Consider the following 20,983-nt stretch of genomic DNA (forward strand, 5'->3'; position numbering starts at 1 on the left):
TCCAATTCATTGATCCCTGGCATTTTCTCTTTTTTTTTTTTTCCCACCAATTCTTCTTTACTTTTCACCATCTGAAATTTATATCCCACAGTTTATCTTCATAACTATAGTAGAGTCTATTTTATTCAATGTGCTTTGGTCTGGCAATTGTAACTTAAGCAGAAAAAGTTCAAAATGTTAAAAAAGTAAGTTAAAGCTGGGAGTTCTAAAATATGACATACACCTTTGAACCATGATTTTAGCTAACAACAGAGAAATGGAGATTAATTTGCCAGTCTTTTGAGTTAGGTTCATGCCTTTCCTTTGAGAATGGGTCTGCTGATTCGAGTTCTGCATTCTTGTTTTATTTTGTTAAGTCACTATAAAGCCTCCTCTACAACTTCCAGTTTGGTTTTCTTTAAAATGGAGTGAATGCGGAATGACATTTGGAAGCCATGTGAGTGCAGATATGTTCTTACAGTAACATGTAAGCCTGAAAGAACAGGTGTTGCAACACTTGTAAGCCCAGAACAAACAGAACTGAACAGTGGAGTGTGGGTGCTTGTGGAGCCATCTGGGCGCCCCAGCCCATAAGTGCAATAAAACCCTCGTGCTCCTGAAGGCTGTTTTAGCCTTTTCACCTCCGCAAGCCCCTCCCCACTCATCCTTCTCAGCCCTTCCCTTTTGTCTGATGGCCCTGTCTCTATCATTAGACCCAAGGACCTTAGAGCCAAGCAATGCCATAAGAGAGTCAACTGGGTGCCTGATAATCTATTTAAGAATTATGGCCCAAGCAGGAGGACAAATATGAAAAGACTCCCCCATAGAATGGCCTAGAAAAGAGATTAGTTGCATCTAATAAAGTGCAGGTAATAGAAAACAGTCACGACTAGGGAAACAGCAACTGGGTCATCAGGATCCACGGGGTGGCAGGGAGCACCTGCTGGGAGAGGGCAGCCAAGCCCCGGAGGAGCTCATACTTAGCCTGCCAGGGGTTGTGGGCAAGACCCCAGCCAGTGTCTGGGTCAACAACCTTTCTTTTTTTTCTTTGTAATTGAAAAATCCCTGCAGCTGAGAAGGTAAACTCAGAAACCTCCTAGAAAAGTTATACCAACATTGTTGGGGATGACAATGATTTCTTTTGTATGTAAACATTTCCTAATTCCAGGGAGATTTTGAATTCAGTGTAGAAATGTTTAAGAGAATCAAACTGATAGTGTTCATATTTTTGAGGTTAAAAATTTTGTGCATAGTTGGTAGTTTATGTGCTTATAAAATTTAAGATAATTGGGCCTGTTAATTTAAAATGCATAATTGAACTTAGGCTTTTTATTCTAGGTTATAATCTTACTAAATATACAGCACTGGAGCATTTAAGAGAATTAAGACTCACTATATTTCTAAGTTTATTAGAATTCCAAGGATTACTTAAGTACTTGGAAAGGTTTGTTTGTTAATAAGGTAGCTTAAGTGCTTCAGAGAGGAAATGGAATTAATAGACACATAAATGTAGTTAAAATACTTAAAGGAGTTTATTTAATTCAATTTAAAAATGAAAGTAGACATTAATCCAAGTAATTAAAAGGACTTGCTAAATGCTAGGTTTATAAATAGAGTAAAAAGATCTGCACGCCAAATTTAGAAAGTTAAGGAAGAACCGGGGTTTAGTAATTGTATCTTTAGTTTTTAATTCAACTTTTTTTAGGGTAATCATTTCTGCATTCAAAACCCATCCTGGAGGACACAAAACTCTCCCACTAACAGCCTCAGACTTCCTGGGGGACCAGAGGCCATCAGACAGGTCCCCCCATCCTCCTCTGGTCATGGAATCCCCAGGCTGCTGCGTCTCCCATTGCTTTTTCTTCCAGGTAGCAGCAGTCGCGCTGTGCCACTGTCCCAGCCTCTTCTGATGCAGCTCTGACGCCCTCCCTCCTTAGACGCCCCCTCTTCCGTCTTTGCTTCCCCCTCTCTGGGACTGTTTGCACAAGCGAGTAAACAAGCTCTGGTGTCTCCAACTCAGGAAATGCTCCCCAAGCCCTCCAGCTATTTCTCTTTCTCAGTTCCAAACTTTTCTTCATCCTCCCGTCCCTCCTCCATCTTCTTCAATCTGTCTTTCCCCCTGCTCCACCCAAACTGCTCATGTCAAGGTCACCGGCTTTTCTGTTGCGGTCCCACGGGGTTTTGTCTCTATCCTCATCTGACTTGACTTCCGTCTGGCTCTCCCTCCCTGCCTTCCCTCTCTCTCTCTCTCTCTCTTCCTGTCCCTCTCTCTAATCCTTTTCCTAGTCTCCAAGTCTAAGTGGGCATTGCTTCTGAACCTCCCCTTCCTCTTTCTCTGTGTCCTCTCCCTGGACAGCCCACTTACTTCCCTGGCTTTAAATGCCATCTGAACCCCGAGAAGTCCCACATTTGGTACCAAGATTGGCACATGCAACTGTCTTTGATGACTCGCTTTCAGGGCTCACAGTATCTAGGATTTACCATGATTAAAACTTGGTAAATTGAACATTTAAAACTGAACTCTAGATGAAGTGAAAATTTTTCTACTTCGAACTATTTCCACCTCAGCCTTCTTCAAGCTGGCCAGCCCCCTTCCACACCACCTTCAAGAACTGCATGCTCCAAGTTTATCCCCATTTCCCTCAGGTCCCACACAGAGGCTGTCCCGCTTCATGCTTTGTCTTTGGGAATAACTGGCTCCTTCGAAGTCTCTAAATGTTAAAAGAGTTAAATCATAACTTCAAAGAGGCTGTGTTAAAAATTCACTCCAGGGCTGGGTGTGGTGGCTCACGCCTATAATCCCAGCACTTTGGGAGGCCGAGGCGGGTGGACCACTCGAACCCAGGAATTTAAGACCAGCCTGGGCAACAGAGTGAGTGAGACTCCATCTCTACAGAAAATACAAAAATTAGCTGGGCATGGTGGTGTGCACCTGTGGTCCCAGCTACTTGCGGGGCTGAGGCGGGAGGATCACTTGAGCACAGGAGGTCGAAGCTGCACTGAACCGTGTTTGTGCCACTGTCCTCCAGCCTGGGTGACAACGTGAGACCCTGTCTAAAAAAATAAAATTTCTATGTCTGTATGTTGGCAACACACACAAAAATAAATGAATAAAATTTCTCTATTTTTGTTTTTAAATCATCCTGATTAAGTTAGGCAACCATCTCATTTTTACCTCCCGGTTCAAGCGATTCTCCTGTCTCAGCCCTGAGTAGCTGGGATTACAGGCGGGCACCACCACGTCTGGCTAATTTTTGTATTTTTAATAGAGATGGGATTTCACCATGTTGGCCAGGGTGGTCTCGAACTCCTGACCTCAAGTGACCTGCCTGCCTTGGCCTCCCAAAGTGTTGGGATTACAGGCGTGAGCCACCACGCTTGGCCTCATTTTCCAACACAACTTTGTTTCTCCATCAATTCATAACTTGCATGATTTGCTTTCTTATATATGGATTCCTATAAAATGCAAGCTCCCTGGGGGCAGAGATCTGTGTATATTTTTTTGCTACTGTAACTCATGGTCTAGCACAGGAACTAGCATCTCAACAATGGTTGAATGAAGAGCTACAGATGTGCATAAAAGAGAAAGGGGGTCTAAAGTGTGCAGAGGCAGATAAAACTTTCGAGTCCAACTGTCTCAGTGGGGCTGGGTTGCCTGCCCCTATCCTAGAAGATGAAATCCATTAAAGGTATAGGCAGAGGGGAAATGGTGATGGTTAAGACTACTTTTATTTTTCCTTTATGTAATACTTTTATACTTAAATTTTTTTTTTTTTTTTTTTTTTTTTTTTGAGACGGAGTCTCGCTCTGTCACCCAGGCTGGAGTGCAATGGCGCAATCTCCGCTCACTGCAAGCTCCGCCTCCCGGGTTTACGCCATTCTCCTGCCTTAGCCTCCCAAGTAGCTGGGACTACAAGTGCCAGCCACCACGCCTGGCTAATTTTTTTGTATTTTTAGTAGAGACGGGGTTTCACTGTGTTAGCCAGGATGGTCTCGATCTTCTGACCTCGTGATCCACCTGCCTCGGCCTCGCAAAGTGTTGGGATTACAGGCGTGAGCCACCGCGCCCGGCCAAAAAATTTTTTAATACTTTTATTTTTATTGCTCAACTTGGCCAGTTTAAATGCTAATTATCTTCTAGCAACAACTTTTAGAACTAATCTCCAGTTTTGTGCTAATTTTCTTTCAGATTTCCACTTTTCCAAATTTGGGTAAACTGGATTCCATGCACATCACCTGTGGGTTAAGGTAGCTAAAAATTAATCTTTCAAGATGGTACTGTATCATGTAAGTTGAATGTACTTTTTAATGCCAAGATGTGTGTTGGTTTGAGGATATGCAGACACTGAAGTTTAAGTTCCCACATCCAGTTACAGATGTGAGATTAAGTTATAATGGAATGACACTTTCTCTACATTTTATAAAAGTATCACAATTGTGATACCCATTAGAATGGCTACCCTGAAAAAAAAAACACAACAACAACAACAGAAAATAAGTGTTGATGAGGATGTGGAGAAACTGGAATGCTTATCCACTGTTAGTAGGAAGTAAAATGGTATAGCTGCTATGGAAAACAGTTTGGCAGCTCCTTAAAAATGTAAAAAAAACATTATCACATGATCCAGCAATTCCATTTATGGCTGCATACCTCAAAGAACTGAAAGTAGGAACTCAAACAAATATTTGCACACTCACGTTCACAGCAGCATTATTGGCAATAGCTGGAAAGGTGGAAGCCACACAAATGTCCATTGAAAGATGAATAAAGAAAACGTGCTCTACCCATAGAATGGAATATTATTCAACCTGAAATAGGAAGGAAATTCTGACACATGCTACAACATGGATGAGCTTTGAGAACATTATGCTAAGTGAAGTAAGCCTGTTGCAGGAAAGTTAAACACTGTTTGATTCCACTTATATGCGGTACCTAGAATAGTCAAATTCATAGAGAAAGTAGAATGATGGTTGCCAGGGACTGGGGGGCTGCAGGGCTGGGGATGAGTTGTTGTTGTTTAATGGGGACAGAGTTTCTGTTTGTGAAAATGAAGAAGTTCTGAAGATGGATGGTGATGATGGTTGTACAACAGTGTGGATGTATTTACCACCACTGGGCTGTACACTTAAAAGGAGTTATGATGGCAAACTTTATGGTATGCATATTTTCCTACAATTTTAAAAAGTATTACAGACCACATCTGGTACCCAACTTAAAGGACTTTTCAAAAGTTCTGTGGCAGATTTAGACAGATAAGAAATAATAGCTCTAGCCAGTGACACCCGAGGCTTGAAGATCCAGCTCAGTGGAGCTCATTCTCAGATGCCATATGGCCTTCAGCAATGATGGAGACAGAAGAGCCCAGGGGTCTGTCCTCTCCGAGGCTCGCATGTGCAAACTCAAGGTAAACGAAAGTACCACCGAAACCTAGAATATACTTTTCAGCCAAGGCTTAAGTTGTCTTCATTAAACATTGGCTATTAATTAAGGTGTGGGTAAGACCCTTCTAGTGACTTAAAATGGGTTTGGCTTACCTCCAGTTAAGCTAGAGAGAAGCCTGCTACCTTATTTTATAGGTTCTCTTTTCCTGTTGTTCATCAGTCAACAAATGTCTGTTAAGCACCTGCCATGTACAAGGAGCACATATTAATAACTTTGGGAAAAGTTTAAGTTTTTTTGTGAACCATGAAATTGAGAATATTCAATCATTTTGATTAAAAAAATGGCAATATCATATCAAGTCGAAGTGATGGTAGTCTGACAGGGGAGAAAAGACACAGAGAGATACAAGAAAAGCTGGCCAGAGGCAATTAACTGTAGCCCTGGTGCCACATAAATACTGCTGGTCTCCCAGGAGAAGGAGCAGCATGAGAAAGGAGGAGCTGGGACGTCAGGGCTTGAAGGCAGAGCAAGTCTCCCATATCACAAAAGTGCCTGGGGAAGGGCGTGAACCCGACAGGGAAAAGGGAATGCCTGTGCCAAGCCTCTTTGTGGAATTTCGAGAACACAGTTTCTAATAAGGAGACGTGAGAAACTGAGGTCGGAAGGGAAGTTGAAGCACATTAGCAGAGTCTGCGGCTTGGGTTGTCTGTTAGTTTGGATTTCATCCTCTATCCCCATGGGACAGGAACCAGTGAGCCTTCCTTTGATGGTAGTGAAGTGATGAGAATACAGCAGAGGTTCAGAAAGGAAAGACTGTGGAAGAAAAAAATTCTAGGAAGGCTGTGCCATTAAAAATGACTATTTAGTCTGGCAGAAAGCAGTAAGAAAACAGACCAATTGCCTGGAGGTTGAGAATAGGAAATTATGCACTGGGAATCAAGGGGGTAAGGACTGTATGAAGGAAAAAGGCGGTGCTGGAGTTGGAGGCAGATGTGGGGGGGCAGCCGCTAAATGAGAAAGGCAGGAATCAATGACACAAGTAAACCTTTGACCCAAGTCACGAGGAGAGTCATGGCATCTGACTTGGCTTGACTAAATCCCAAAAGATGATAGAATACTATGTAGAATTTTTCAAGAAAAGAATGTGATGCACGAATCATGTCCAGCTAAGGAAGCATTTGTTTTCAAGGGCAATATAAAGGCATTTTCAGATATGAAAGGACTCAGAGTACACTGTTCCCTTTTTCTCAGGTTGATTCATTCAGTGCTTTTAAACTAATTTATTGAGCACCTACTAGATGCCAAGCACTGGTCTACTTAGGCTACATCAGTTAACGAAACAAATATCATCGCCTGTATGGAACTTCATGCTAGCTGTGTGTGTGTTGACAGAGAGAATAATAACCGTAGTAAGTAAATTATTCATGTCCGAAGTTGATAAGTACTACAGGGGAAAGATGAAAGAGGAGAAGAGGGCAAGTTTCATTATTAATGGGATAGTCATGGTAGACTTCACTGAAAAGAGAACCAAAACATTTTTTCTAGATTACCTAGATTAGGAATTCAGTATTTTGCAACACCAGTCTGCTCATTGACTTCATTACATTCTGAAATTTGCGAAGCATGTTAACAAGCCCTTTTGGTGAAAATATTGACTAAAGAGAAAATTATTTTCTTTTTTTTTTTGAGACGGAGTTTCTTTCTTGCTGCCCAGGCTGGAGTGCAATGGTGTGATCTGGGCTCACTGCAACCTCCACCTCCCAGGTTCAAGTGATTCTCCAAATTGCTGGGATTACAGGCATGAGCCACTACACCCTGCCAGAAAATTATTTTCTAATACCACCGGGAAACCAAACCAATTCCAGAGCAGAAATCTTTCTCCTAAATATTTTCCTACCATCAGTACAATCAATATGAATATCTACTTTTACTCAACTCAAATTTGGTTTCCATGCAATTTAAAATATATTCAACTTTTTTCTCCATATTTCTCATCCAGATAATAAAAAAAAGATGTATAAAATGTGAAGAAAATTAAAATTCCTCCAATGATTTATTTCTAGATGGATTTGTAACCAGCATCACTTTCCCTACCTCAACAAAACCACAACCTGAAAGATTTTCCACCACAGATAATCCAAGGCTACCCCACAGTATATGGGTGGGCAGTTCCCAAACACAAATTCCAAATGTGCCTTTAACAAAGACAGCACCTGTAATTCTCTAACACCTAAAGCCACCACTGTCATAGAACTAACAGGATATGAATGCTATTTGGACGTCTGCATTTTTTTTTTTTTTTTTTTTTGAGATGGAGTCTTGCTCTTTTGCCCAAGCTGGAGTGCAGTGATGTGATCTCGGCTCACTGCAACCTGCACCTCCCAGGTTCAAACGATTCTCCAGCCTCAGCCTCCTGAGTAGCTGGGATTACAGGTGTGCACCACCATGCCCCACTGAGTTTTGTATTTTTAGTAGAGGTGGGGTTTTGCCATGTTGACCAGGCTGGTCTCGAACTCCTGGCCTCAAGTGATCCACCTGCCTTGGCCTCCCAAAGTGCTGGGATTACATGCGTGAGCCACCGTGGCTGGCCGGATGTCTGCATTCTGATTGGGCAAGTATTTTAGTTAGTTTCATTACCTCAATGTCAAGCCTCCCTCATCGTATTATTCTCTGCTCTTCACTGCACAGGGAGGACAGGACCTCCCTGGCACTTGTGGAAATGAATGCTACTGACATTCCATTCCCTGTGGGACTAGATGGATTTCTAGGTTAAAATCATTTGAACACAGTGTCTCTATGGTACTCCATGTAGATGTGGTCTGAAATCTTGTATAAGTCACTACTAGCTTCATTTAGACAATAATTTAGCGCATTGACCTATTTTTTTCCTTTTCATTAAATCCATTTAACAAGCTATACAAATGTGCTAAGCATTTCACATCATGTAGTTTACTTTGTCTAAATGTATGACAGTGCGTAACAACTCTGATATCCCCCTCAAATGGCTGTATTAAAAAATGCAGCTCTGCACCCGTGTTTTGGAGGCACAGAGTTTTTAGCACTGGCTGGAGGTCAAGCCTCTGGTGAGGAGCGCCCAGACTCAGATGCAGGGTGTGCACTGATGGAGGCACACTCCACCACCATGAGCACACGCCTTTGCTTTACCCAAGTCCACTGACTTTCTGGACTAGGGGCTTCCTTGGGCCATGACCTAATCTTGGAAGTCCACATGCCCCCACCAACCAGCAGGAGCTTGAGGACAAGGCCCTGGTGCCCTGGTTCCTGACCAAATGCTGGCCTCTGGAGAGTAGCTCAGGGATTTTTTGAAAGCTGTCAAAGGCAAGCTTTCACACCAGCTGTCGCGCTTGTCTATCTTCAATAGTCATTTAGTGTCAGGTAGCAGGATCTGCCAAAGATAGAACAGCACGAGTCTTTCCAGTGAGTTTGTATGGCTAGTAGCTGTGCTGTGGGAAACCTGACGGAAGTTAAGGCAAGTAAGACAGTTAACAAAAGAGAAAAAAAGCACTCTAGGCCTTTAAGATCAGACATTTCTTTCTGTATCAGTAGTCCCCAACCTGGATTGGCTTTGTGGAAGACAACTTTTCCATAAACCAGTGTGTGTGTGTGACGGTTTTGGGATGAAACGGTTCCACCTCAGATCAGCAGGCATTAGTTACATTCTCATAACGAGTGCGCAACCTAGGTCCCTTGCATGCACAGTTCACAACAGGGTTCACACCTGTATGAGAATCTAATGCTGCTGCTGATCTGACAGGAAGCAGAGCTCAGGGAGTAATGCTCACTCGCTTGCCTGCTGCTCACTTCCTGCTGTGAAGTCTGGTTCCTAACAGGCCGTGGACCAGTAGTGGTCCATGGTCCAGGGATTGGGGACCCCTATTCTATATGGCCCAAAGAGAAGGACACGCTGTAGATGGCATGCATTGAGAGCAACATGTTTCCCTAAAGGTTTCAAGTAGACTAGACGAGAACCCAAAGTGCAGGTCCAAACCACCTCACTGGAACCTTCCAGCAGCATGTTAAAGATGCAGATAGAGATTCTGGGGGGCAAGAAGGCCAACTAGATGCAGTCAGGCAGAACAGCTGCCACTGAGGGACTAAGACCACTGGCACAGTCCTAACAGATCTTCAGAGGGAAGGCTCTCAGAGTACACAGAGGGAAGATACAGGAGCTAAGCTGAATGGGGAGGAAGTTGGGAACCCTGCAGGGGAGGGCTACTGCACACCAGGACTCACTCCTGGCCCCCAGTGACTCTGGGGGAATGGGTGAATTGAACGGACAAGGAGCAACCTACTCTTACCACGGGCCCCTGGAATCCTGGCAGGAGACCCTTCAACCACTGTGGACACTTGAGTTTGCAGGGAGAGCTGCTTAGAGAAGTGGTAGCGGGGCATGCCAGCTGATGCAGAGCCTAGAGGGTTTGGTGCGGGAGCATCTGCAGTGGAGCACAGCCAGGGATGCCCCGCCACCTAGGCTCTACTTGTTCTCATAGGAGACTTTAGCCCTCTGGGAACTGTCAGATCTGAACTCTGCAGAGCTGTCTTGCCCATCAGACAGGGCCAGTCTGGACCTGAGCACCCTTGGTCTGCTGGCCTCTCCTGAGGCCCCAGCCTGGCTGAGTCCACTTGCAGGAAAGCCTCAGCTACCTTGGGGGCCCATATCCTGCACTGGTGGACCATGGCTGACTAGTAGAGAGCTCCAGTGAGGTGTCACCTATGGCCATGCAGCAATCTGCTTGCTTCCTCCCCCCACGGCAGCTTCCCCGAGGCCCACAGCCACTCCCAACATTGCTTTGCCAGAATGTGTGTGCCAGCAGGTTTTGCCTTCCCTGCCTTGTCAGTGAACATGTCTGCATGCATCCAACACTGTCACAGGAGTGAATCTTCCCCAACTAGCTACAGAGGCCAACATTCAAATTCAGGAAATGCAGAGCACCCCAGTAAGATACTTCAAAAGAAGATCAACCCCACAACACACAATCATCAGATTTTCCAAGGTTGAAATGCAAGAAAGAATGCTAAAGGCAGCTAGAGGGAGAGGGCAAGTCACCTACAAAGGGAACCCCATCAGGCTAACAGCAGACCTCTCAGCAGAAACTCTACAAGCCAGAAGAGATTGGGGGCCTATATTTAACGTTCCTCAAGAAAAATAATCTTCAACCAAGAATTTCATATCCAGTCAAATTAAGCTTCATAAGAGAAGAAGAAATAAGATCCTTTTTAGATAAGCAAATGCTGAGGGAGATTGTTACCACTGGGCCCGCCTTACAAGAGATCTTGAAAGGAGCACTAAATATGAAAAAGAAAGACTGTTACCAGCCAATACAAAAATACACTGAAGTACACAGAACAGTGACACTATAAAGCAACCACACAAACAAGTCTTAATAAACAGCTAACATCATGATGACAGGATCAAATCCACACATATCAATACTAACCTTGAATGTAAACGGGCTAAATGCCCCAAATAAAAGGCACAGAGTAGCAAACTGGATTAAAAAAAAAAAAAAAATCCAAGACCCATTGGTATGCTATCTTCAAGAGACCCATCTCACATGTAGTGACACCTATAGGCTTAAAATAAAGAGATGGAGAAAAATCTACCAAGCAAATGGAAAACAAAAAAAAGCAGGGGTTGCAATAGTAATTTCAGACAAAACAGACTTTAAACTAACAAAGATTTAAAAAGACAAAGAAGGGTATTACGTAATTGTAAAGGGTTCAATTCAACAAGAAGACATAACTATCCTAAATAATATGTACCAAACATGGGACACCTAGATTTATAAAGCAAGTTCTTAGAGACTGTCAAAGATACTTAGATTCCCAGGCAGTAATAGTGGGAGAATTCAACACCCTTCTGATAGTATTAGGCAGATCAAGGAAGAAAATTAGCAAAGATATTCAGGACCCAAGCTCAACATTGGACCAAATGGACCTGATAGACATCTACGTAACTCTCTACCTCAAAACAACAGAATATCCATTCTTATCTGCATGTGGGACATATTTTAAAAACAGTCTCACAATTGGACACAAAACACTCCTCAGCAAATGCAAAAGAAGTGAAATCAAAACAACTACTTTCTTAGACCACAGCACAATGATATTAGAGATCAAGACTAAGGAAATTGCCAAAAACCATATAATTACAAAGAAACTGAATAACCTGCTCTTGAATGACTTTTGGGTAGATAATGAAATTAAGGCAGAAATCACAAAGTTCTCTGAAACCAATGAGAACAAAGATACAACATACCAGAATCTCTGGGACACAGCTAAGACAGCATTATGAGGGAAATTTATAGAACTAAATGCCCACATCAAGTTAGAAAGATCTTAATTTAACAACCTAATATCACAACTAAAAGAACTAGAGAATCAAGAGCAAACCAACCCCAAAGCTAGCAGAAGACAAGAAATAACCAAGATCAGAGCTGAACTGAAAGAGATAAAGACACAAAAAAACATTTAAAAGATGAACAAATCCAGGAGTTGGTTTTCTGAAAAAAATTAGTAAAGCAGATAGACTGCTAACTAGACTAATAAGAAAAGAGAGAAGATGCAAATAAACACAATTAGAAGTGACAAAGGGGATATTACCACTACCCCACAGAAATACAAATAACAATCAGAGAATATTATAAATACCTCTATGCATATAAATTAGAAAATCTGGAATAAATGGAAAAATTCCTACACACATACACCCCCCAAAACTGAAAAAGGAAGAAACTAGATCCCTGAACAGACCAATAATGAGCTCTGAAATTGAATCAGTAATAAATAGCCTACCTAACAAAAAAAGTCCAGGACCAGATGGATTCACAGCTGAATTCTACCAGACATACACAGAAGAGCTAGTACCCATTACTACTGAAACCATTCTAAAAAATTGAGTAGGGACTCCTCCCTAACTCATTCTATAAGGCCAGCATCACCCTGATACCAAAACCTGGCAGAGACACAACAAAAAAAGCAAACTTTTGGCCAATATCCTTGATAAATATTGACACAAAAATCCTCAACAAAATACAAGCAAACCAAATCCAGCAGCACATCAAAAAACTTATCCACCATGATCAAGGAGGCTTTATCCCTGAGATGCAAGGTTGGTTCAACATACGCAAATCAATAAATGTGATTCATCACATAAACTGAACTAAAGACAAAACACAATTATCTCAATAGATGCAGCAAAGCTTTCAGTAAAGTTTAACACAACTTCATGTTACAAACTCTCAATAAATGAGGTATTGAGGGAACATACCTCAAAATAAATGACCTATGACAAACCGACAGCCAATATCATATTGAATGGGCAAAAGCTAGAAGCGTTGCCCTTGGAAACTAGCACAAGACAAGGATGCCCTCTCTCCTATTTAACATAGTATTGAAAGTTCTGGTAGGAGCAGTCAGGCAAGAGAAGGAAATAAAGGGCATCTAAATAGGAAGAGAGAAGTCAAACTATCCCTATTTGCAGATGATATGACCAAATATCTAGAAAAACCCAGAGGCTCAGTCCAAAAGCTCCTTCAGCTGATAAACAACTTCTGCAAAGTTCCTTCAGCTTATACACAACTTCTATAAAATCAACATACAAAAATCACTAGCATTCTTATACACCAACAATAGTCAAGCCAAGAGCCAAATCAGGAACAGAATCCCATTCACAATTGCCACAAAAAGAATAAAATACCCAGGAATACAGCTAACCAGGGAGGTGAAAGAGCTCTACAATAAAAACTACAAAACACTGCTCAAAGAAATGACACAAACAAATGGAAAAAAAAATTCATCCTCCTGGATAGGAAGAATCAATATTGTTAAAATGGCCATACTGCCCAAAGCAATTTGTAGATTCAATGTTATTCCTATTAAACTACCATTGACATTCTTTACAGAACTAGAAAAAAAATTTTTAAATTCATATGGAACCAAAAAAGAGCTGAAATAGCCAAGGCAATCCTAAGCAAAAAGAAGAAAGCTAGAGACATCATGCTACCTGACTTCAAACTATACTATAGGGCTACAGTAACCAAAACAGCATAATGCTGGTATAAAAACAGACATATAGACCAATGGAGGAACATAATAGAGAGCCCAGGAATAAGGCACATGCAACCATCTGATTTTTGACAAAGTTGACAAACGGCAAGCAATGGGGAAAGGACTCCTTATTCAATAAATGATGCTGGGATAACCGGTTACCAGTGAAGAAGATTGAAACTGGACCCCTTCCTTACACCATATACAAAAATCAATTTAAGATGGATTAAAGACTTACATGTGAAACCCAAAATCATAAAAACTCTGGAAGACAACCTAGGCAATACCACTCTGGACATAGGAACAGGCAAGGATTTCATGACAAAGACACCAAAAGCAATTGCAACTGAAGCAAAAGTTGACAAATGTGATCTAAGTAAACTAAAGAGCTTCTGCACAGCAAAAGAAACTATCCACAGAGTAAACAGACAACCTACAGAATGGGAGAACATTTTCTCAAATTCTGCATCTGACAAAGGTATACTGAATATTCAGTATCTATAAGGAACTTAAACAAATTTACAAGAAGAAAACCCACCTCATTGTAAAGTGGGCAAAAGACATGAACAGATACTTTTCAAAATAAGACATACATGTGGCCAAGAAACATGAAAAAAAGCTCAACATCACTGATCATTAGAGAAATGCAAACCAAAACCACGATGAGATACCATCCCACACCAGTCAGAATGGCTACTATTAAAAAGTCAAAAAAGAACAGATGCTGGCGAGGTCACGGAGAAAAAGGAATACTTTTACACTGTTAGTGGGAATGTAAATTAGTTCAATCATTGTAAAAAGCAGTCTGATGATTCCTCAAAGACCTAAAAACAGAACTATCATTTGACCCAGCAATCTTATTAGCAGGTAAATATCCAAAGGAATATAAATTGTTGTATCATAAAGATACATGCACACATATGTTCATTGCAGCATTATTCACAATAGCAAAGACATGGAATCAACCTAAGTGCCCATCAATTGTAGACTGGAAAAAGAAAATGTGATACATATACACCATGGAATACTATGCAGCCATAAGAACAAGATCATGTCCTTTGCAGGGACATGGATGGAGCTGGAGGCAATTATCCTTAGTAAACTAATGTAGGAACAGAAATCCATAGACAGCATGTTCTCACTTGCAAGTGGGAGCTAAATGATGAGAATACATGGACGCAGAGGGAACCACACACACTGGGGCCTACTGGAAGGTGGAGGGTGGGAGGCGGAAGGGGATTAGAAAAAATAACTAACGGGTACTAGGCTTAGGCTTAGTACCTGGGTAACAAAACAGTCTATACAACAAACCCCTGTGACACAAGTTTACCTACATAACAAACCTGCACATGTGCCCCTGAACTTACAAGTTAAAAACACACACACATAGATGACTACCCTGTTGCCCCGCAAACTGGAGTCTGAGGAACAGCACAAGAAGGAGCATATTTCCTAATGGCTGGAGGTCCAAGTGGGCTGCGCTCAGCAACAGCCAGCTTCCTCAGCAGTGGGAATGCCATCTGCTGGGGGTTGTGGGGCAACACAGGTTTTCTGGACACTGGTTGGCTTATTGAACTTTTGGCCAATGCTCAATAGCCACTGTGTCAGACTTGGGCTGAGAATGTTCCAGCGATAGGTTCCAATAAGGTGGTTTAGACCTGATTTTGGGTTCTACTCTTATCTACTTGAAGCCTGCAGGGAACATCCCAGCATTCGTGGAATACTGGTTGGCTTAGTGAACTTCTTTTTTCCCACCGTCCCACCCAACTCCCAACCCCTAAGGAGAAAACAAAGATGTTTCCTACCCCAAAGAGGATCATTTTTAGGGATGTGATTTCGCCAACCACTGCAGGTAAGAAGGCCAGTGCTGAGTATGGCTGAGTGCAGCTTTTGGTTTGGGCTTCTAATGAAAGACAGCTGAACAGTTTGGTGAAGCAACTCCTCTTCAACACTCGAGGAGTCTAAGCTTTAAGAAGCAGGGGTGCATTGGCCCTAAGACTGCTATGGAAGGATCACACTGAGGGTTTGAGGCAGTTGGCTCTTCAGGGGGGCCCTGAGGAAGCCTCTGGCTAACAGGGCACCAATGAGTTAGTTCCAAGTGAGAAAAATGTTGAGCAGATCCCTTGACACACACAGGCCACCCCCGTGGGCGTCCATCACTGTTAGGTAGCACTCGCACAAGCACCCTCACCAGGGCAGCCCCATTTGACTCGGGGGCAAACACATTCAGAGCAGAGATGCTAAGTAATTTGCTTGAAGTCCCAGGGCTGGTAAGGACAGCTGGGCACTGCCATCATGCCTGGCTTAAACAGGTACCCAAAGCCTGCAATGACACTCCTCAGGAGAGCAGCCAGCATGTGGCAGGATGTTAGAACCCAAATAACCACATCAACGACACAATCAGATACCAACAATACACAGTGCTGCATTCCAGTAAGAAAAGGCCAAGACCAGACTCATGTTTATTGAAATGTAAGATTTAAATAATACTTTCAAACTCTTCTATCCTTTCCGTTCTGAACTTTGGTCTTAAGAAATTACTTTGGTATTCTGGTGTTGAGCGGTAGGAATGGTAGAAAAGTTGATTGCAAACCAGTTAGCACATAGAAACCGACACACAGCTGAACTAGCACTGAAAATGATTTGGAAACATTGGTTTCAGCCATTATAAAGACTGTAAGATTTTAATTTTTGATGCAGTTTGGGAAAAAAGATGGCCAGTTGTAGCTCACTAGAAACATCATTTCATGGCACTGGGCCATAAACCACACGTGACGGGCTTGGTGGTTATGTACCGTAATTCAGCAGGATGGCACGATCTTTACGTAGAAGGCATATTTAGATACAAAAAAGTGAGCAAAGTTACCTGAGTACAGAATGACTAACCTTTATTGTCCCTTGCTGTCTGTGCAAAGAGGCAACAGAATAGCAAAACAGAAACTATCTGTCCGGGAAATCTCCGGACAAGCAGGAAGGTTGATGGCACTGACCCGCCTGGCCAGAGCATCAGTGGCCACACTTCAAGCCACATGGGGACCCTCCCTGGACCTCCCACTCTGACTAGTGGTTCATCACGGGACTATCAACTCACCCTCCACTGGTCCATCTGACATCCTGGGGTGCTGGTTCCTTAATACAAAAATACTAATCTTGACCTCCCATAGGCAGAGGACCAAAAGAGTCTGGAACTACTGGTTTTTCCCTGGATGTATTGTCTCATGTAATGACCTCCCTCACCTGAATGTCTATTCACAATAACTGGGTGCCACCAACCCCAGGTATAAGACACCAGACTTCTAATTTATTATAATCTAAGGCAACCAAAAGATAGACTTTCCTCACAGGTAACTCTCATGGCAGAGTAAGTGTGCAACACGTCACTTCTCCTGAACGCCTCCCTAGGCTGGGGTTGGAAGGGTCCAGCGCTGGTGCAGATCCTTAGCTGTGTATTCTGGCTCCACCACACAGCAGCCATGTGTTGGGTGCACTGCCTGTGGGCCTCACTTTCCCCATCTACAAAATGGGGATGAGCCTCATGGAGCTTTGATGAGGAACAAATGGGAGCACAGCGCATGGCACAGAGGGAGCGCTTGATACGTGATTGACCTAGGAGGGCACAAATGCCAAGTCATGTGACTCTGCAGCCCCAAGGCCTGGCGCATCAATATAAATGCTCCTGATCGAGAGGACAAATTGAGAGTCAGCCATGGGGGACACACGCTGTGAGCGCGCTGGCTGCCAAGAGTGCAGCAACATATTTCTAAACAAATGCTTTCCAAAGAGCAAAGTTCAGAGCAAGCTTGAGATTCTGGGTTCCCGTGGAGTTTCACTAATTAAAACTCATTATTTCAATATACAAAAATGTGGGGGTAGAAAATGAAAACACGCAAGTAATAAATGTTAAGCTCTTCTTTAAAAATGATTCCCACTCCGCAATGAGTGAAAGCTTCAGTAATTACTCTCCCATGATTGAGCCGGAGTTTTCCCGAAGATAAATACACACAGAGCGTTGTCATAATACTTTTTTTTTTTTATTACAATATCCAAAAAACTGGGTATGCAAGTTTAGGGGATCTCAAGACCCCTTCTTCAATCGTAGGAATGTGCCATCTCAAGACGGTATATTTAAACTATAAAGAAGTTCAAATGTAAAGGAAAAAGAAAATGCAATTTCTTCATAAACATTCTGTGTCTCTTACTACCAATCACATACTCTTTTGTAAACCCTGAAAAATTTCCCTGTAAATAATATATATATATATAGTGTGTGTGTGTGTGTGTGCGCGCGCACGTGTGTGTGTGTATAAAGTGTTGGTAGCTCCCTTCCCCAAAGACCAGCTGTTTTCCTTAATCATCTGTATTAGTGTCAACAAACGGCTACAGATACATATTTCTTTGAGAATTAAATACATAATTGTGAGATTCAAACAAGCCGAAGGGCAAGAGGAAAAAGCACTATGTGGATGGCACATTTGGGGTAAATTACCAAAACATCTGTCTTTCTGCGTCACCGGTTCCCTCTTTTGCAGACTGCCTTTCCAGGAAATTCTTTATTGCAAGCACAGCCCCAAAGGCACTGGGCAGTTTCCTCACTGCCATCGCACCTGGTGGTTCCAGTATTGCTATCAGCAAACGTGTCGGCTCCCTGCAGAGTCCGGGAGCCATGTAAGGGCACAGGACACGGGCGAGGGCTGCTAGGACTGGGGCCCACCTGCTCTGCCCAGCACGCAGAGTGCCCAGGACGCGGGTGCTGCCGCTGGGTGGCCTGAGGCTCGCTCCTGCGCTCACAGGTGCCCTGCGTCTTTTTAAAGAGGGGTTCCATGAGCGGGAACGAGTTGAATGCACGAGCGCCGTTTCCGATGGAAAAGGAATAATGTGAACTCGCCCCTCTCTCCTCCCCTCCTCTAAAGCTGGCCGGCCGGGTGGGTTCGAGTGTGGGTGTTAGGCCTGGATGGCGAATGGGAGACAAACCGACCAAGCGACCTGGACATAAAGAAGAGACTCGCGGAGAAGCCGTCGGGGCCGCCGCCCCCACGGGAGGAGCCTCTGCCACAAGGCCGGGCGGGCAGCTCCACCGTGGGGCCCGGGAGGCGAGTGTGGGGCCGGGGCGCCGTCACTGCAGAGCCCTGACGAGGTAGAGCTTCTCCCCGTGCTCGCTGGTGAAGATGGGCGCCTTTTTGTAGTGCTCCACCAGCTCGTCCATGGTGTGGAAGCGCCGCTGCCCAATGCAGTAGACATTGTCCACGAGCTGCACCTTGAAGTGTTTGTTCTTCCCTGACGCTTTAAGGGACACGGAGAAGTCGCTGGGCTGGGGAGGAAACAGAACACAGTTACAGCCAGGCCCACAGCTGGGAGCTGTGTCTAAATCCATCCACATCTCCTGTGTGTCTAAATCCGAACCACCCATTGCTCAAACGCTGGGTCTCTGGTTTTTTGTTTGTTTTGAGACGGAGTTTCACTCTTTTGCCCAGGCTGGAGTGTAGTGGCGCAATCTTGGCTCACTGCAACCTCCGCCTCCCAGGTTCAAGCCATTCTCCTGGAGTAGCTGGGATTACTGGCGCCCGCCACCACGCCCAGCTAATATTTGTATTTTTAGTAGAGACGGGGTTTCGCCATGTTGGCCAGGCTGGTCTTGAACTCCTGACCTCAGGTTATTGCCCCACCTCCCCGCCTCAGCATTCCAAAGTGCTGGGATTACACGCATGAGCCACCACGCCCGGCCAGGTATCTGTTTTATATCTAGAACGGCATCTGATGTTCAGAAAGACCTGGAGGCAGTCCATGATTCTGAAATTCTGAACCAAAGAAAAAATAAATTCTGCTTAGCCCAGTTTCAGTGCTAAATGCGTTTTAGTTATTTGAAAAGTGCAAACTCATTATGGAATATACAGTGTTGCCCTGACTGCTGAAGAAATTTGCTGTTTTTCATTTTCCAAACTATTTTTTGATAAATTGGGAATTTATTAAGAGTGGTTTGTATGCAGGCAGTGGCTAGAAATTTTACTATTTCTGATGTCTAACACTATTAGAAATTAAGACGTCAAAATTTTTCTAATTCTTTTTTTTTTTTGAGATGGAGTTTCGCTCTTATTGCCCAGGCTGCAATGCAGTGGTGCGATCTTGGCTCACTGCAACCTCTGCCTCCCGGGTTCAAGCAGATTCTCCTGCCTCGGCCTCCCGATGTGCCACCACGCCTGGCTAATTTTTCTAATTCTAAGCATTTGAAAATATGAACAGCAGTGGAAAATTCCAGATGCATTTTAAACTTAGTTCACAATATCCCAGAGGAAGCTGAATTATGGTTTGATTATAGATTTTATTGAAAAATATTTAAATTCTGTGATGTCAGTGCCTTACATTTCAGAATATTTTAGAAACATGTCATTATTTTAATCAAAATGCATCTTTTATTGGCCAGGTGCAGTGGCTCACGCCTGTAATCTCAGCAATTTGGGCAGCTGAGGCAGGTGGATCACCTGTGGTCAGGACTTTGAGACCAGCCTGGTCAACATGGTGAAACCTCATCTATACTAAAAATACAAAATTAGCCAGGCATGGTGGTACATGCCTGTAATCCCAGCTACTTGGGAGGCTGAGGCAGGAGAATCGCTTGAACCCGGGAGGTGGAAGTTGCAGTGAGCCGAGATCACGCCACTGCACTCTGGTCTGGGCGACAACAGCGAAACTCCATCTCAAAAACAAACAAAAAAAATGTGTGTATATATATATATATATAGAGAGAGAGAGAGAGAGAGAGGGAGAGGTCTTTTATCTCATTTGGTGAAAAACATGCAGGAAAGAAGATACTAAATGATAAATATTCTTTGTACAAAAATATCAAGTTTTGATCAATTCATTAAATGAATAACAATTAGTTACTAACACATGCCAGGCAGGCGGTACCCTGGATACGTGTGTGTGCATGCAGGACATATGCTCTGTGACAATCCAGTGTGGGGAGCAGATAAATAGAGGTGGACAGATGGCTGCACAGGGCAGTAAGTTCTATGAAAACAACAACAACAACAACAACAACAACAACAACAACAAACAGAGTTGCATGAGAGAGGAGCAAGAGGTACCAGAGCTCTAAGTGTGTGAGCGCGTGCAGATATGAGAGGGAGTATGTGAGTATTGAGGGTGTGTGAGAGTATGTGTAGCATGTGAGTGCATGTGTATGAATGTATGAATGTGTGTGCACACACAGGTATGCACTGGGGGGCAGGAGAGCCCTCTGGACAATGTGGAGCTGAGCCTGTGCTCTACGAGGCAGGGCTGGTAGAGACTGCTCGGGAAATTGGCACCTCGGTGAAGAAAGGGAAGAAGGTCCTGTTCTGTGGCACTAAAGAGGCAGTGTGGCTGGTGGAGTGGAGGAGGGAGTCTGGTCTCCCCTCAAGGGCCCGAGAGTAAAATTCACCTACCCAACTGGCCCCTGCCTATGGTTCCAATCCATCAGACTAAAGGATTTCCCACCCCCAGTCCCAATGTCACTCCTGTTCATGGTGTTCTTGGGGTCATCCTCTGTCTCCTCATGATCAACTGTTCCCTTAA

The 20,983-nt window shown here is 43.5% G+C and overlaps 1 protein-coding gene across 5 annotated transcripts in view; it reads right to left on the minus strand.

Moving 5' to 3' along the window:
- Window positions 1-17,441: 17,441 nt before the first annotated feature.
- NCK2 (NCK adaptor protein 2) overlaps window positions 17,442-20,983 on the minus strand; it is a 151,796-nt gene continuing 148,254 nt past the window's right edge. For all 5 annotated transcript variants that reach the window (XM_025354629.1, XM_025354628.1, XM_025354626.1 and 2 more), the window contains one exon: window positions 17,442-18,740. In XM_025354629.1, coding sequence (XP_025210414.1) covers window positions 18,715-18,740 — 26 coding nt within the window. In that variant the 3' untranslated portion in view covers window positions 17,442-18,714. The remainder of the gene's footprint in view (window positions 18,741-20,983) is intronic.

Source organism: Theropithecus gelada, chromosome 13 (assembly GCF_003255815.1).
Source record: "Theropithecus gelada isolate Dixy chromosome 13, Tgel_1.0, whole genome shotgun sequence".
NCBI lineage: Eukaryota > Metazoa > Chordata > Mammalia > Primates > Cercopithecidae > Theropithecus > Theropithecus gelada.